Source organism: Hemiscyllium ocellatum, chromosome 14 (genome assembly GCF_020745735.1).
Source record: "Hemiscyllium ocellatum isolate sHemOce1 chromosome 14, sHemOce1.pat.X.cur, whole genome shotgun sequence".
NCBI lineage: Eukaryota > Metazoa > Chordata > Chondrichthyes > Orectolobiformes > Hemiscylliidae > Hemiscyllium > Hemiscyllium ocellatum.
In genome coordinates, this window is record NC_083414.1 from 9276260 (window position 1) to 9294002 (window position 17743).

Genomic DNA, 17743 nt, shown 5'->3' on the forward strand with positions numbered 1-17743 from the left:
CTGCCTCACAGTGCTAGGAACCCAGGTTCGACCTCGGGCGACTGTCTGTGTGGAGTTTTCACATTCTCCCCATTTCTGTGTGAGTTTCCTCCCACAGTCCAAAGATGTGCAGGTTAGGGTGATTTGGCCACGCTAAATTGCCCATTGTGTTCAGGAATGTGTGGGTCTGGGGTAAATGCAGACTATAGGGTAGGGGAATGCATCTGGATGGGTTACTATTCAGATGGTTGGTGTGGACTTGTTGGGCCAAGTGGCCGGTTTCCACACTGTAGGGTCTCTATGAAATTCTATGATGTTCATATCCTACTAATAAATAAACGAAAAGCCTGAATTCGGATACTGTAGCTTGATAGCATTATTCTGCATCAAATATAATTGATCAGAAAACTCTCCCGATCTCACCATCTCCCAATGACTTGTGGTGGATGGATGTATAGGTTAATTCTCCATCTGTTTGGTAACACTATGACCGGCCACCGAATCCTGAGGTTAGACTCAAACCTAGAGCTTCTGGCTCTGAGGTCAGGATGTCACTCACTGCACCACAAGACTTTCCCTTCACCAGCTGGCTATTGGGTGATGTGGTAGCTCAGTGGTTAGTACTGCTGCCTCACAGCACCAGGGTCCTGGGTTCGATCCCACCCTTGGGTCACTGTTTACGTGGAGTTAGCATATTCTCTCTGTGTGGGTTTCTTTTGGGTGCTCCGGTTTCCTCCCACAGTTCAAAGCTATGCAGGTTAGGGTGGAATGGGCTAGGGAGTGTTGCTGAACAAAGTGACCTTGGAATGCAGGTTCATAGCTCCTTGAAAGTGGAGTCACAGGTAGATAGGATAGTGAAGAAGGTGTTTGATATGCTTTCCTTTATTGGTCAGAGTATTGAGTACAGGGGTTGGGAGGTCATGTTGCGGTTGTACAGGACGGTGGTTAGGCCACTGTTGGAATATTGCGTGCAACTCTGGTCTCCTTCCTATCGGAAAGATATTGTGAAACCTGAAAGGGTTCAGAAAAGATTTAAAAGGATATTGCTAGGGTTGGAGGATTTGAGCTATAGGGAGAAGTTGAACAGGCTGGGGCTGTTTTCCCTGGAGCGTCAGAGGCTGAGGGGTGACCTTACAGAGGTTTGTAAAATCATGAGGGGCATGGATAGGGTAAATAGACAAAGTCTTTTCCCTGGGGTGGGGGAGTCCAGAAAGAGATGGCATAGGTTTAGGGTGAGATTAAAAAGAGACCTAAGTGGCAACTTTTTCACGCAGAGATGCACAGGCTATGTGGATTAACAGTGGGAAATGTGGGGTTACAGGGATTGGGGGGCGATGCTATTTGGAGGGTTGGTGCAGACTCAATGAGCCAAATGGTCAAATCTATGATCAAGAATCTAATATTGGTCCTTGACCATCACATTACTGAACCTGTGCCTGATGCCATACAGATATATGAATGTCCCTGGTTTATCACTCACTGTTGTTGGCTTTTATGTCAGGAATGAAAGTAATACATTTTTACCTTTTCACCTTTCTGTCCTGTTGGCCCAGGGGGTCCTCTTGGTCCTGGGCTACCAGACTCACCAGGACTTCCCTTCAAAGGAAATACAATGTTAGTTCTAATTAATGTCATCAGACGCGAGTGGATGTTCCTTCCTGCGGTCAGTCCTCCTCATGTCTCAATACTCACTGGGCGGCCCGGCTCTCCTTTCTGACCTGCTCCATCTCCCGATGTTGGAACGCCCTGTGGGAAAAGTCAAATTGTCAGTCGGTCGCTCCAGTCTGCTTTCTTCTGAAGTTCATTGCTTCCCTCTGCCAATGCTCAACCTCCCTCTTGAGCTGGAAAGGCTAGAGAGTGATCTGCTACTGACCGTTCGTTCACACCATTCACCCAGCTGGTGATCTAGGACTTACCCCCCACCAGCAACGTCACCTCGAACCTTATCCCTCAAACCTCTCGTAGAGGTGTAAAGATATGATGGTGAGTGGATGGGAAACAGATCATGAGAATTTTAGTTTGAATGCCTCTCCCCTGAAACTTCAAGAATGCAGGTCTGGGCTCTTATCTTTCCTATCTCCTCCCTCAGCTGGAAAGAGTTGCAACTTGAATATGAAAATGAACTTTGCAAGGTCTACTTTTCTGCCAAGGTCAACAATAACAAGTATATTGAACAAACTGAATATGCTTTCACCCTCATGAATATGATGCAGGAGATTGGACAAAATAAAAACACAGCATGAACAATTATGAAGTGTGAGAAAATTCAAAAATGAGAGAAAGCTCGTTAGAAATATAAAAGCAAATTGTAAGAGTTTCTGTAGGTCTTTAACAGGGAAAAGTAAAGTAAGCATTGGTCCTCGACAGTGAGTCTGGGAAGTAATAATACATTTTTAAAAGTTTCAGAAGAACTAAACAAATATTTTTCACTGTAGAGGACACAAATAATGTCCCACAATCAAGATTTGAAAGGGAGAGAGGAATTTAAAATAATTTCATTCAGCGGGAAATGGGTACTGAGGACATTGGTCAAGTCCCTAGGTTTTGATGAACTTCATCCAAGCTTCTTGAAGAGGTGTCTTTTGAAATAACTGATGCTTTAATTTTTAACTTTTGAAAACACCCGTGATACTAGAAAGATCTCATCTGTTAACAACCAGAATTCCTCTATTCAAGGAAGGAAAAAGGCAGTAAGCAGGTGAGTACAGGCCAGTCAGCTTACAGTCTCTCATCGCGAAGATGTTGGAATCTATTATGAAGAGGTTAAAGCAGGCTACTCAGAAAATCTCAATTAAATCAAACAGATTCAACATGAGGGAGGGACCTGGGCCCTTATTGAAGACTGGATTTTACCAGGCCCAGAGACGAGACAGCTCTAGGACTCAGATAGGAACACAACAGGTTACCCCAAACATAAATGGGCAGAAGGAGAAAACCCCAGGACAAGTCACATCCTTTGAGACTGAGGGCCAGAAACGGAAAGGAACAAAGGAAGGAGTAAAATCATGATGATTGAAAGGAACATTCACTTACTCTCTCACCTGGTTCTCCCTTTTCCCCCTGCAAAAGACAGAGAAAGTCGATCAGAAGAGCTTCCAAATATTTTGCAATGCTATCACAGAGAATTGAACGCTCTTTGAAATGTTCTGTTGGAGATTGGATCACTTTTACTGACTTTGATCAAGCTCCAAATGCAAAAACAAAACTCCAGTTGAAGTTGATTATTCTGTAACATTTAAGCAAGTTGGAGCTCATTAAAAATAACACAATTGAGTAAGATCAATGTTGACATTAATGACAGATGTTAAGTTCACACCATTAATACATTGAGCTAAGATAACACTATTGTTAGATAAACTGAAGCTACCTTGGGAATGTTAAAAATCGTACAACACCAGGTTATAGTCCAATAGGTTTATGTGGAAGCACTAGATTTTGGAGCACTGTTAGGAGCATCGCTCTGAAAGCTACTGCTTCCAAATAAACCTGTTGGACTATAACCTGGTGTTGTGCGATTTTTAACTCTGTACACCCCTGTCCAACACTGGCATCTCCAAATCATCACGTTTAGAATGCTTTAGAATGCAACTTAAAAGGAATTCTCAAATTTACAGACTAAAGAGCCTAAACCAGCATCTCCCATCCTGAAAGACACAAGACTTCATCTGAGTTTGTTTAATATATTATTACAACTCTGTGACACTGGAACCCTTTTGCTATAAATTCTGTTTCTTCGGGTCCTGCTTCACAACCACCTGATGAAGAGGCAACACTCCGAAAGCTGTTGGACTATAGCTTGGTGCTGTGTGATTTTTAACTTTGATGTTAATGATGTGTTACTTGATAACTGCGAGATGTTTTCCTCATCAAAGTTTTGAGAGATATTACTAGTCACCTCTAATATAGTTAAGACTTTAACATGGACATCCTGGTCTCAAGGCAGGGAGCATTACCACTGCACTACAAGGATCCCACCTGCTACCTATTAAATAGGTTTAACTCTTTTTTTAAACTTAGAATCCCTACAGTCTGGAACCAGACCATTTGGCCTATTGAATCCACACTGATCTACTGACAAACATGCCAGCCAGACCCTGCATTTCCAATGGCCAACCCACCCAGCCTGCACATCCCTGGACACTATGGACAATTTAGATGGACAATCCAGTTAACCTGTGCAGCTTTGGACCATGAGAGGAAACCGGAGCATCCGGAGGAAACCACGGAGACACCGGGAGAATGTGCAAATTCCACACAGACTGTCGCCGGAGGATGGAATTCAACCTCAGGTCCCTGGCGCTGTGAGGCAGCAGTGCTAACCACTGAGCCACCCATCCGGAACGTGGTTCCTTTTTGGAGGCCTAATTTAAATTATTACTTAAAATCGGTATAAACAGAGACTTCTGGGCACCAGATGGGCTGAAGAATATTATCACTCCCAGAAAGTGACACAGGGGCTGTTGTGCATAATCAACTTCCACAACAACATTTTAATTAAAATTTGAAAGTTTCTTTTACTCATTCACTCGATGAGGGAGCCACTGGCTGGGCCAACATGAATTGCCTATGCCCTACTCACCCAGAGGGCAGTGAGAGTCAGCCACATTGGAGTGGGTCAGGTGTCACATGTAGGCCAGACCAGGGAAAAATGACACTTTCCTTCCCTCAAGGGTATTAGTGAACCTAATGGATTTTCCTCACCAATTGACTCTGAATTCAAGATTGTTATTGAATTCAAATTTCACCATCTACTACAGTAGGATTTGAACCCAGATTACTGGGACTGTGGATTTACAAACCAGTGATAATACCACTAGGCTATCACCTCCCTTCACCTTGAATACCCCTTCAAGAAGTTGCAAAGGCTTTATTTCATTGGACATGGTTAAATTCAGATATAATAAAGAGGGACTGGCTACGAATTTGATTCAAGTAAATTGATTTGCTTTATTTTGGGAGAACATTAAGAGCAACTGTAGTGATAGGATCTCTACCTCTGCTCCAGGAAGCCAGGGTTCAAGTCACACCTGATCCAGAAGGCTGGTCCTTGGAACAGACTGATTAGAAAATTAACTGTAAAAATGGACCAGGAGCTCTTGTGATACAGTGGCAGTGTCCCTATCTCTGTATTAGAAGGTTCAAATCCTGGTGGTACATCATTGCATTTCTAAACAGATGGATAAGGGAAATAACCATAAGGAGGAACTGGTAGGGTGTGAGGGATAGAAGCTTGGAAGTGGATGTAATCTATGAACGAATCCATTATTAAGAAGCTTCCCTCGAACATTGGGGGCTGACTGTATAAAGGCTTATAACATCACGAGGGGCATGGATAAGGTGAATAATCAAGGTCTCTTCCCCTGGGTAGGGAGTCCAAAACTATAGGTTTAAGGTGAGAGGGGAAATATTCACAAGGGGCAACTTTTTCAGGCAGAGGGTGGTGCGTGTTTGGAATGAGCAGCCAGAGGAAGTGGTGGCTGGCACAATTGCAACATTTAAAAGCAAGTGGTTGGTATCTGAATACGAAGGATTTAGAGGGATATGGGCCAAGTTCTAGATTAATTTAGAATACCTGGTCAGCATGGAGGAGTTGGACCGAAGGGTCTGTTTCTGTGCTGCACAGCTCTACATCACTATGACTCTAACAGTATTCATCTCTCAATTTCAGCAGAGTGGCTTGGGATTGGTGTACGAGCTGAGATTAACTCATGTTGATTTATCTACATGAAAAGGAACAGTGGTCCGAAAACTTGTACTTTCAAATAAACCTGTTGGACTATAACCTGGTGTTGTGTGATTTTTAAACTTTTTGTCCACTCCAATCCAACAACAATACCTCCCCATAATGCAGTTATACTGGCTTTTCTTCACTGTTGTAAAGTGGGTTTGTGCATATGAAATAGCATCTCTCAGATCAGGATAACGTGGGAGTATATAAAATCTAGAAACATAGTTCTGCCTGAGATGCCACACATTTAGATTGTGGCTAATCTATACCTTACCTCCAATGAGCTAGTTTTTTTTTCCATCTCTCTTGAGACCTTTCACCAAAAAGAAATCTATGGATTCTGACCTTTAAATCTTCAATTGACAACCCCTTTCAACCTCTGCCATTTGGGGCAGAGAATTTGAGGTTTTTGACCTTGAAAAGTGCTTTCCCACTGCTTTCCTGAAAGGGCAAGCTCTAAGGTTAAGCTTATCTGCTCTCATTCTTGTTTCTCTACATTTACCCTCTAAGACCTTCTTCACATCTCAACAAGATCAATTCCCAATCTCTGGAAACCAAGCATTGCTACTGGTTAATGAAGAACTCCTTAGAAATCACATTTTTGGTCCTATAGTGACCATGTCAGAGGGCAGATGGACTCTTTGTTTAAGCAGCAATGAAAGACTCCCTCGATCAGTGTCACATTGCAACTAGTTGTTAGTTGACAGTTTGTGGTCCGATTCCAATTTGAAGAGAGACTGGCTTGGTTAGGACTATACTCACTGGAGTTTCGAAGAATGGGGATGGGGTGGGGGCCTTTGAGTTCATAGAAACCTATAAAATTCTGAGAGGACTAGACAGGGTAAACGCAGGATGGCCCTGGGTATACCAGATCAGGCTCAAAGTCTAAGAACACAGGGTAGGCCAATTACTATTGAGATGGGGAGAAAATCCTGTAGAATTCACTGCCACAGAATGTTTTCAAGAAGGAAATACTTATCAATAGATATGAGGTGAAAGTGGGATCAGGGGACTGAATAGGATGACCAGGCGTGATCATATTGAGTGACAGAGCAGGTTTATAGGGCTGAATGGCCTCTTCCTACTGCTATTTCTATGTTTCGATGGACCTTCTGATGCAGAGCTCTTACCATACTTGACACCCAATTGAGAAAACCTCAAGAGTATTCTTTCAATGCCTCACCTCCAAGAGACCTGGTTATAACTCAGTAATGAATATCAAGCAACTAACCAGAAATTAAAGGGGGTCATGTGGGTGTTTCACATTTGATTTTGAGTTAATTCGACATTTCTCCTGCAAAGTTGCCAACATACCTTGATAGACCTCCCAGGAGGTCCTGGAGGACCGATGGGACCTTGTGGCCCGACTTGACCAGGGGGCCCATTGTCACCTCTTTGTCCAGGAAACCCAGGTGAACCAGGAGCACCCTAAAATAGAGAACCAAAAGAGGAGCTGTCATTGCAGTTCAAAGATTGTCTAACAATATGCAGGTTGGCTAGCAACAACAATTTTCATTCGCATAGCCCCTCTAATATTGTTAACAATTTCCCAAGGTATTTCATGAGAGCATCAGCTGCTAAAATTTGATGTCAAGGCACGTTTGGACAGATGACAAAAACTGTTCAAAAGGTGTGGAGAGGCTTTTGGATGGAATTCCAGAACTTGGAAACCAGGCACATTTAAAACGAGGGATACAGAAGGGATCAGAATTGGGCGAGGGTCAGTTCCTAAGAGAATTGAAGGGTTGGAGGAAGTTGCTAACAGGGGTTTCAGAATGCTGGAGGTTGCAGCTATAGGGAGGTAAGATTCTCAAGAGCTCAAATAGGATGTTAGTGATGAAACCTCATTAAGAATTTTCCTCAATATAAAGAATTGACTTCAGACACTGAACTCTCCAATCAGGCAATAGGAGGGTCAGCTATCTCAATCCTAGGGTGCTGCAAATGTCACATAGCAAAAGAACAAAATGTCACAACTTATGTCAATAGTGATTGGGAACTGATGCAAGTTCAAAACATGGGTGGTTGTATTATTTTCTTTCAGCTCTGTACCAAACCCCTCCTTCCCGTAAGTCATTGAGTCTTAATTCATAAGGAGATCAAGGATTGTGAAGAGAATGAGGTTGAGAAACATGTCGGCCATGATTGAATAGCTGATCAAACTCTATGGGCCAAATGGTATAACTCTGCCACCGTATTCATGATCTTATGGACCTCTCTCAATGAGATAGTATCTATCTGCAAAAAAAGAGGATGGACTGTGGCCTACAAGTGATCTTTAAGATTGTGAAAGGGTTTGCTGAGATGGATATTAAGATCCTGGGAAGGGAGGAAGCGACATAGTGGTAATGTCACTGGTTAGTAACCCAGAACCCCAAGCTCCTGTTCTGGGGGGCATGGGTTTGAATCCCAATAGGGCAGATGGTGAAGTCAGAGTTCGATAGGGGTTGGGGGAGGAGTCGGAAGAAAGGTGTTGGTCGAGCATTGTCGATTGTAAAATCCCACTTGGGTCACTAACATCATTTAGGGAAATAAATCCACCATCCTTACCCAATCTGCCCTACATGTGACTCCAGGCCACATTAGTGCAGCTGACTCTTCACCGTCCTCTGAGCAATAGATGCTAGCCTAATGATCCCATGAATCATTAGAAAGATCAAAGTAAGATTATAAGATAGTGGCCAATAAATTCAGGGAATTCAGGAGAAATGTCGTTTACATAAAATGTGGAACTTGCCAGCACAGGGAGTGGCTCAGATGAAGAGGGTAGATACATCGAAGAGGAGTAAAAAGTGAGGTCTGCAGATGCTGGAGATCAGAGCTGAAAATGTGTTGCTGGTTAAAGCACAGCAGGTTAGGCAGCATCCAAGGAACAGGAAATTCGATGGTTCGGGCCAGAGCCCTTCATCAGGAACCTGATGAAGGGCTCTGGCCCGAAACGTCGAATTTCCTGTTCCTTGGATGCTGCCTAACCTGCAGTGCTTTAACCAGCAACACATTTTCACATCGAAGAGGAGGCTGGGTAAATACAGGAGTATAAACAAACAGAAGGATATATTGATGGGTTTTGATGATTTTAAAGTGGGAAGAGACTCATGAGGGAGTATTAACACCAAATCAAACAACGACACAGACGCTGGGTAAAGAGTGAAAGTGTGCCACATACTGGATTACCGGGCTCGCCCTTTCTGCCAGGATAGCCTCCACCAGGTGTAACATATGTAGCAGGTTCACCCTGAAACAAAAAAATGCACAAACACAAATGAAAGAAAGAAAGAAAGAAGGTGCACTAATATCCAGCCTCCGACATCCCCAAGATGGCGTCATAGTCAATAAATCACCAGAACACTAGATCCTCTCGGAGAGGATCCACAGAGATCCAGCATGAGATTCAATGGGCCAAACAGCCACCTTCTGTTGCTATAATTACGTTTTATAAAAATGATAGTGTAATACTCTATCCAGACTGTATCTGAGCATTGCATTTAGTTCTGACCACGACAGAAAGGACATACCGACCTTGGATGGGCAGGGTGCCATGCAAATTCCCTGGCATATTAGGATGAGAGAGGTAAACTATAATCCTTTAACGATCTGTCCTAAATGTCCTTTCCCATGTTCTTAAACTGTGATGACTTGTCCTGGATTTCCTGCTCCTCAGGAACATCCTTCCTCCCTTTACACTGCCAGAATTTTGTCGGCATCTCTGAGATATTCCTCATTTTTGTAAACTCCGGTGAATACAGTCCTACCCAATCCAGTTTCTCTTCATACATCAGCCCTGCCATCTCAGGGGAGTGAACAGCACCAGTCGACCTTTCAAGTTGAGTTTCCAACACTTGCTGTCATATTTTCTGCCCACTCCCACTTTAGCCTCTGATCACCCCTCCAAATTACTCCTTTAAAGATCGATGGAAGATCAGTGACAGGCAGATCATCTTCCGGTTGGACAGACAACATTGAATAATTTCAGATCCTAACCGTTGATTCTGTTTGCAACTTTGAACAGCCTGAACTGAGGAGTGTTTCTGCTGCCCTCCCCCTCTAATACAGACTCTCTCTTCTGTTTCTCGACCACCCCATCCTCACCCCTTTCCTGTGTTTGTTCACACCTTTGGCTTATCCAAGTTCTGACAAAGCTGCGTTCTGCATTGCCCTGTTGGTGGGTTTGTAAGATTGTATGGGGGGGGGGCGGGCACAAATAAAATCTTGACTCCCCTTCCCCCCCCAACTCCAAACCTGCTCGATAATTTACAGGATGCAGGACAGGTATCAGGTAACAGCAGCCAACTGCCAAACTCCCACCAACCCTTGGGCCTATTGAGACCTTTCAGTTGAACAACTGATGGCCAATCAGGGCCACAAACCATCCATATTTTATCAGTGCTTGGGGGTGAAGTCCACAGTGCCTTGGAAACTTGGCAGTTCCTGCTGCCCAGGCTGGTATCAGATAAGTGAGAGGAACCTTCTTTGCACATCCACAGCCCCATCGGTGAAAGTTTGATTGGCAGCATGGTGGCTCAGTGGGTAGCACTGCTGTCTCACTGCGCCAGGGACCCAGGCTTGATTCCAGCCTCGGGCAACTGTCTGTGTAGAGTTTGCACATTCTCCCTGTGTCTGCGTGGGTTTCCTCCAGGAACTTCGGTTTCCTCCCACAATCCAAAGATGTGCAGGCTAGGGTGGATTGGCCATGCTAAATCACCTCATAGTGTCCAGGGATGTGTAGGTTAATGGGTTAGCCATGTGAAACACAGGGTGGAAGGGCTGGGTTTGGGTGGGATGTTCTTCTGAGCGTTAGTGTGGGCTGTATGGCCTATTCCTGCACTGTAAGGGTTCTTTGAATCTAACCTTGCTACAGAGCATATTTCCTCTGTTATCCATCACCCTGGCCTCTCCAATGCTTTAATATTAATCTGAAAGCATTATTACACACTCAGGTTAAATAATATCCCAGATTCAGATCAGGATCAAAGGGCCAAATGGCCCCTTCACAAACCCTAATTCACATGTCTGTTTGCTCATTCATTTGTTTATGTTTCTCTATGCGCTTTTAAAGGAGGAATGTATACAGACCTTTTCTCCCTTTTGACCTGGAGGCCCGACTCGTCCTGGTGTTCCAGGCTCCCCCTGTGACGGGAAACTAATACTTTAACATCAACAGTGACCAGTATCCTCTTGCAGTCTAGACCACAGGCCCCATACAGATCGGGTACCAGTTAGTTTTTAAAAAAAGCTCGCCGTTTACAAACTCAAGACAGTCCAAACATTTACTCTAAGCCAATCAAATATCTTCACTCAACAAAATCAGAAGTAGCTAGTGAAGTTCAGCAGGTCTTTGTGGAGAGACGTCAGAGTTAACGTTTCAGAACCAGAGATGTTAACTCTGATTTCTCTCTCCGCAGATGCTGCCAGGTGCTGTTTTGCCAGCTGTTTCTGATTTCCAGCATCTGCAGGTTTTTTTTAAAGTATCTTTGTGGAATGAGTTACTGTAAAAAATGCTCTAGGTAGCGTGTACACTGAAAGCTCCCACAAAAGTAAAGGGATGATGACTGGGTTTTTAATGCTGTTCACTGAGACACCTGGGAGAACTCCCCCCCCCGCCCCGTTCATCCTATAATTATATGGTGAGGCATGTTACACAGCCTCTGGTGGTGTCTTCCAGCTCATTCAGAAAGTTATAGTAATATCAGCCCGGTGGCTCACAGTGCCAGGGCCCAGGTTCGATTCCAGCTTCGGGCGACTCTCTGTGTGGAGTTTGCATGTTCTCCCCATGTCTGCATGGGTTTCCTCCCACAGTCCAAAGATGTGCCAGGTGAATTGGCCATGCTAAATTGCCCATTGCGTTAGGTGCATTAGTCAGAGATGGGTCTGGGTGGGTTACTCCTCGGAGGTTCGGTGTGGACTTGTTGGGCTGAAGGGCCTGTTTCCATGCTGTAGGGGAATTTAATCTATCCAAATTCCAATCAGGAGGTTGAGATAATGATCTAATTTCCTTTATATCACATGGTTGACTCGGAAACCCACTTGTTCTTACCACCTATGCTGCTGTGTGTCAGAAGGGTTTAGAGATGGACAGCCAACGTGCTTTGGCCACGTTATGAACACACCCTCCCTCTCCTGCAGTGGGACCTTCACCTAGGAGCTCCAAACTCGAAGGTACACAGACTGCCCACTTATGCTATAGACTTTCTCTATGAGCACAAAGGTCAACAGAGATTGGGTGCTGAGGAGCTGAAGTCTCTCTTTTGGTGAAAAATGGGAGAATATTTGCTTTTCCTGTCATGAAGGACCCTCAGGTTAAAGGTGCCACATTCTAAACCATTTTAGAGAATGGTGCTGCTCTCTCAGTGGGGCTGGTCCTTTCCTGGACATGGAGGACTGTGACCTGTCTCTGAATAACTGGATGCTGGGACAGGGCTGAGGGGATGGCTGAACCTCCAAGTGTCTCACCTGTCCCAGCTCTGGCACATCCACATTGCCTGCCATCCAATCAAACCTGGGGTTGGAGAACTCAACACCATTTGAGGCAGTTCACTTCCTAACAGAGAGGAGGGGATCACTTCACACTGAAAGCTGAAAGAGCAGGACAGCACGGTGGCTCAGTGGTTAGCACTGCTGCCTCACAGCGCCAGGGACCCAGGTTAAATTCCAGCCTTGGGTGACTGTCTGTGTGGAGTTTGCAAATTTGCCCTGCAATAGGTAGATGAAGGTAAGAGTGATGGCAATAGCTCGGATGGAAGGTGGAGCCGATAGGTGGGAAGGAAGTTGGACAGGTAGGACAGATCAAGGGAGTGCTGCTGAGTTGGAGGGTTGGACCTGGGAAAAGGTAGAGGGAGTGGAAACTGGTAAAATCGATACTGATCCCGTGTGATTGGCGGGTTCCAAGGTGAAAGATGAGGTGTTCTTCTTCCAGGTGTCGGGTGGTTAGAATTTGGTGATGGAGGAGGCCCAGGACTTCTATGTCCTTGGCGGAGTGGGTGGGGGAGTTGAAGTGTTCAGCTGCAGGGAGATGGGGTTGTTTAATGTGTGTGTCCCAGGGATGTTCCCTGAAACATTCTGCAAGTTGGCATCCTCACTCCCCAATGTAGAGGAGACCACATCGAGAGCAACGGACACAGTAGATGAGGTGTTTGGATGTGGAAGGATCCTTTGGGGCCATGGATGGAGGTGTGCATGGAGGTTTTGCACTTCTTATGGCAGCAAGGGAAGGTGCCAGGAGTGGGTTGGTGGGGGCATAGACCTAATGAGGGAGTAGCGGAGGGAATGGTCTCTGCAGAACGCAGATAGGAGTGGGGAGGGAAATATTTCTCTAGTGGTGGGGTCTGACTGTAAGTGGCAGAAATGGCGGAGGATGATGCATTGTACCTGAAAGTTGGTGGGGTGGAAGGTGAGGACCAGTGGGGTTCTGTCCTTGTTATATTGGGAGGGTGGGGTTCAAGGGCAGAGGTGCAGGAAATGGAGGAGATGCGTTGGAGGGCATCGCTGACCACATGGTCTTTGAAGGAGGCCACCTAGGATGTGCTGGAGTGGAACTGGTCCTCCTGGGAGCAGATGCTTTGGAGATGGAGGAATTGGGAGTAAGGGATAGCGTTTTTACAGGGGGGAGGGGGTGGGAGGAGGTGTAGTCCAGGTAGCTGTGGGAATCGGTAGATGTCCGTTTTGAGTCAGTCGCCGGAAACAGAGATGGAGAGATGCAGGAGGGGGCGGGTGGGGGGTGTCCAGGAAGGACCAGGTGACAGGATGGGTTAGGTGGGATGCTCTTTGGATGGGTTGGATGACCTGTTTCTATGCTGTAGCGGATCTATGATTCAAGGTTACATTATCAAATGGATTGTCATAAGTTTGAAGAGAATCCACGGGAGAAAATTCTATTGAGGGACGTGAACTGAAGAAAGGTAGATTCACAAAGACCTGCTGTTATGGCGTGCACTTACCCTCTCTCCTCTCAATCCTGGGGACCCTTGACTCCCCTACAAAAGAAAACACATCACAATGTGAACTAAGAAAACTCTTCAATAAAAACGTGTTTATCTGAGTGAAATGCAAATGAAGACGACTATGTTGTCATGACAATGTGGTACAACATAGTGCCTCTTGATTTGTTTCATCTGTAGAGACTCAGGCACTTGTTTTCATCACTTCTTCCCAGACACAGTGATTTCTTTTAAGTCAATCCTGGGAGAAATGTACTCCCCGCTGCCCACACCGGTGACTCTTGAGAAACAAAGTAAGGAAGATTTTAGATTTATCCCAGGCCTTTCACAGTCTTAGAATGTTCCAAAGAATTTAACAGTCAATCAAATACTTTCTTCAAGAGCAGTCAACATCACAGTGCAAAAGATGGGCCAGTCAATTTATGCACAGCAAGATCCAACATCCAACGCCGTGTCCAGACCCAGACAGCCATGAAGTGGAACCCATCTTGGACCGAGACTAGGTGCCAACGTGGACTGGGGTTGGAAGGACTGCTGTTCTGAAATTTTTATTTCTTGGTTTTTCTAATTTATTCCTATGATTTCGTACTTTTGTACCTGAGATCGCACATAAGATCTGCAATGTCGGACTTTTTATTTCTTTATTTTTCAGATGTTTTCCGAAGAATTTGTGCTTGAGGATCTGGACCCGAGATGGTGCTGTAAGTGGCAACTTGTAAATTTTTCACTGTACTCATGTGTGGACAATAAAGCTAATTCTAATTCTAAACTGACAAATCAAATTGAGCTAGTTGACCAAATCAGCCATTTAACGACGTTGGTTAAATGATAAACATTGATCATGCCATTGGAGGGAATCCTCCTGCTCTTTCGCAAAATGATGCAATGGAATCTCGCACAGGTGAAGGTTCGGGAACAGCGTTGAAGGAAATTGTCTGATTTGTTTCACATTTATTTGCAGGATGAGGGCACTGTTAGGAAGGCATCATTTATTGTCCATCCTCCAATTGCCCTTGAGAGGATGGTGGTCAGCCACCATCTTGAGTACAAAATAGACAAGCAGGAGGCTGGAAAAACACACTAAGCCAGGCAGCATCAGGTGGGGAAGAAGTCGACGTTTCGGGTGTGACCCTTCTTCAGGACGGGGGGTGGGTGTAGGGGGGAGCTGCAGATAAAGGGGGTGACAAAGACAGGGTGGTGAAGTGGGGGTAGGTGAAGACAGGCAGAGGGTACGACCTCGTTGGCCAATGGGAGGAAGGAATCCAGTTGGTGGCAGGGAGCAGTAGAAAGAAGGGGGGGGGCAGGAAGGGAGTCAGGAGAATGGGAAGGGAGGTTATTTGAAATTGGAGAACTCAATGTTGAGTTCTCTGGGCTGTACCCTTCCCATATGGAAGATGAAGTGTTATTCCTCCAATTTGCGCTGTGGTTCACTGTGGCAATAGAAGAGGCCAAGAGTGGTCATGTCGGAAAGGGAGTGGGTGGGGGAATTGAAATGGGCAGTGACTGGAAGATCAGGTCGGCCCTGCAGGCCCAGCTGCAATGCCATCTTGAGTACAACTGACAGGATTTCAGGGGCTTTTTTTAGGCAGCAGGAATGAGTCAGCTTTACTGCAGTTGGGACTGGAGTCACGTGTGGTCCCAGACAGGGTCAAGACATCAGTTTTCCTCATGAACCAGGTGGATATTTCTTTTTAACAACAGACGCTGAGCTGAGTGCAAACACCAAGCCCCTCTCCAACCCAGCGTTCCCACTCCACAGACAAATATCTCCACACTGACACGGAGTTGGCATTCGGTCGGTTCACTAATTACTTACTGGCTGTCCTGTCGAGCCGGTGTGTCCAGTTCTGCCTGGCGTTCCCGGTTGGCCATCTCTTCCTGGGTATCCCTGGAAATCAAATACATTCCACGTGTCATAGAGCTGCTCACAGGAACAGAGAGTCTACAGCATTTTGCCTCTGGGCTCTTGACCCATGACCTTTGACTTCGTTCATTGGTGGGACTTGGGCGTCGCTGGCTGGCCTGTATTGATAGCCCATCCCTAGTTGTTCCTTGAGAGGTGGGGCGAGCTGCCTTCTTGAATCACTGCAGTCTACTTGTGGGTAGACCCATAATGCCCTTAGGGAGGGAGTTCCAGGATTTTGACCCAACGACTGTGAAGGAATGGCGACATGTTTCCAAATCAGGATGGTGAGTGGAGGGGAACTTGCAGGAGATGGAGTTCCCAAGTGGGAGAAAGTGAGGACTGCAGATTCTGGAGGTCAGAGCTGAAAATGTGTTGCTGGAAAAGCGCAGCAGGTCAGGCAGCATCCAAGGAGCAGGAGAATCGACATTTCGGGCATGAGCCCTTCTTCAGGAATGGAGTTCCCATGTATCTACTGTCCTTGTCCTTCTCGATGGAAGTGGTCATGGGTTTGGGAGGTGCTGTCTGAGGACCTAATTCCCATCAATCCCTTAAGACAGTGGCTTCCCAAACTCCGGGCAAAGGCATTTGGACAGGTTGTGGGTTTGGTACTCACCGGATCTCCTTTCTCGCCCTTTGGCCCTCCGTGCCCTCCATCTCCAGTTCCCGGGATCCCTGGCGGTCCGATTGGACCTGGCGGACCCTGTGGACCTGGCAATCCAGGATGACCCTGCAACAAACCAAACCCAGCGTTAACTATTTAGGCACAACATTCCTGCTCAGACTAACAACAGCCTCTTACATTCGGGGCATGTGTATTGTGTAATTTCCATTTTACCCTCAAATTCTTCTAGTTCTAAATAACCCCACACCAATGCTTCGCCTTTATACAGTATAACAAACTACACAAATAAAGAATAAATTAATTCAGGTGGAAATAGGTGAAAAGCAAAGGAGTAAACACAGAGGAGTAAACGTTGATTCGCGTTTTGTAATCATGCCAAATTCTGTCCAATAATTTCTACTTCCACTTATAGGGTGAATGTGATACTCACATCTCTTCCTGGTTCCCCCTTCTCACCCTGCAATAAAACACCACACTCTCATTACTGTGTAAAATCAAACCCAACTGCTTCAATTACAGCCGTATCCGCCTTTGGATTTCTCCACGGTTATAGAAAAAGGCCAGGCAGCACCACCAGGTGGATTGCTCTGGAAGAGAGATGGCATGGCCTTGATGGGCCCAATGGCCTCTTTCTCTGACACAGCATTCAATGAGATTGTGGCCTTATTAGAACGAGACAGTTAGGAAGGTTTGTTCAAAAGGAAGGAAGGATTATGCAAGGCCTACCTGAGGGCACTGGGTAACACAATGGTGTGGTGTCGATGTCTGGAAGGATAAAAATCAAAAATAAGCTTCACTTGCATTGAGGCACGTTCAGTTTGATGATTAAAAATTCAAGATGACGATTACAATGGTAACAATTTACAATAACATAGCAGACAGACGTCTTGGAGGGCTATTGTCAGAAAACAGTTGACATGGGTAAATGGTTAGCACTGCTGCCTCACAGCGCCAGGGACCCGATTCGATTCCTCGACCTGTATCGAGTTTGCACATTCTCCCCGTGTCTGCGTGGGTTTCCTCCAGGTGCTGCGGTTTCCTCCCACAGTCCAAAGATGTGCGGGGTTAAGGTGGATTGGCCATGCTAAGTTACCCATGGAGTGTAGGGATGTGCAGACTCGATGGGTTAACCACTGGAATTGCAGGGTGGGATGCTCTTCAGAGGGTCAGTGTAGACTCAATGGGCCAAGTGGTTTGCTTCCATACCGTAGGATTAAGCCAGGTCCAGGAAGGATGAAAGGAGAAGAAAGAGAAGAGAGTTGAAGGAAGGAATTCCAGACCTAAAGATCCAGGCAGCAGGAAGTATAGTCTCCATTGATACAGCCATTGAGTTGGGGATTTGCAAAGAAACTTCAAGTGAAGGAAAAACAGACAGAGCACGATCGAGGAGCGCAGTTACATTGCCAAATGGATAGAATGGCTCTCCCATAAAAATAATACAAAGAACTGCGGGCGCTGGACATCTGAAACAAACAAGGGAAATTGCTGGAGAAACTCAGCAGATCCGGCAGCATTTGTGGTGGGTAAAGGATCCATCATTTCTGACAAACACTCACTTCGCTCAAAGCATTAAC

The 17743-nt window shown here is 45.6% G+C and overlaps 1 protein-coding gene across 1 annotated transcript in view; it reads right to left on the bottom strand.

Moving 5' to 3' along the window:
• col7a1 (collagen, type VII, alpha 1) overlaps nucleotides 1-17743 on the bottom strand; it is a 363650-nt gene that overhangs the window by 209059 nt on the left and 136848 nt on the right. Inside the window, exons 32-42 of the mRNA XM_060835829.1 lie at nucleotides 16896-16934; nucleotides 16600-16626; nucleotides 16161-16274; nucleotides 15458-15529; nucleotides 13642-13677; nucleotides 10781-10834; nucleotides 8874-8942; nucleotides 7022-7135; nucleotides 3013-3039; nucleotides 1672-1725; nucleotides 1504-1575 (exon numbers count right to left, since the gene is read on the bottom strand). Coding sequence (XP_060691812.1) covers nucleotides 1504-1575; nucleotides 1672-1725; nucleotides 3013-3039; nucleotides 7022-7135; nucleotides 8874-8942; nucleotides 10781-10834; nucleotides 13642-13677; nucleotides 15458-15529; nucleotides 16161-16274; nucleotides 16600-16626; nucleotides 16896-16934 — 678 coding nt within the window. The remainder of the gene's footprint in view (nucleotides 1-1503; nucleotides 1576-1671; nucleotides 1726-3012; nucleotides 3040-7021; nucleotides 7136-8873; nucleotides 8943-10780; nucleotides 10835-13641; nucleotides 13678-15457; nucleotides 15530-16160; nucleotides 16275-16599; nucleotides 16627-16895; nucleotides 16935-17743) is intronic.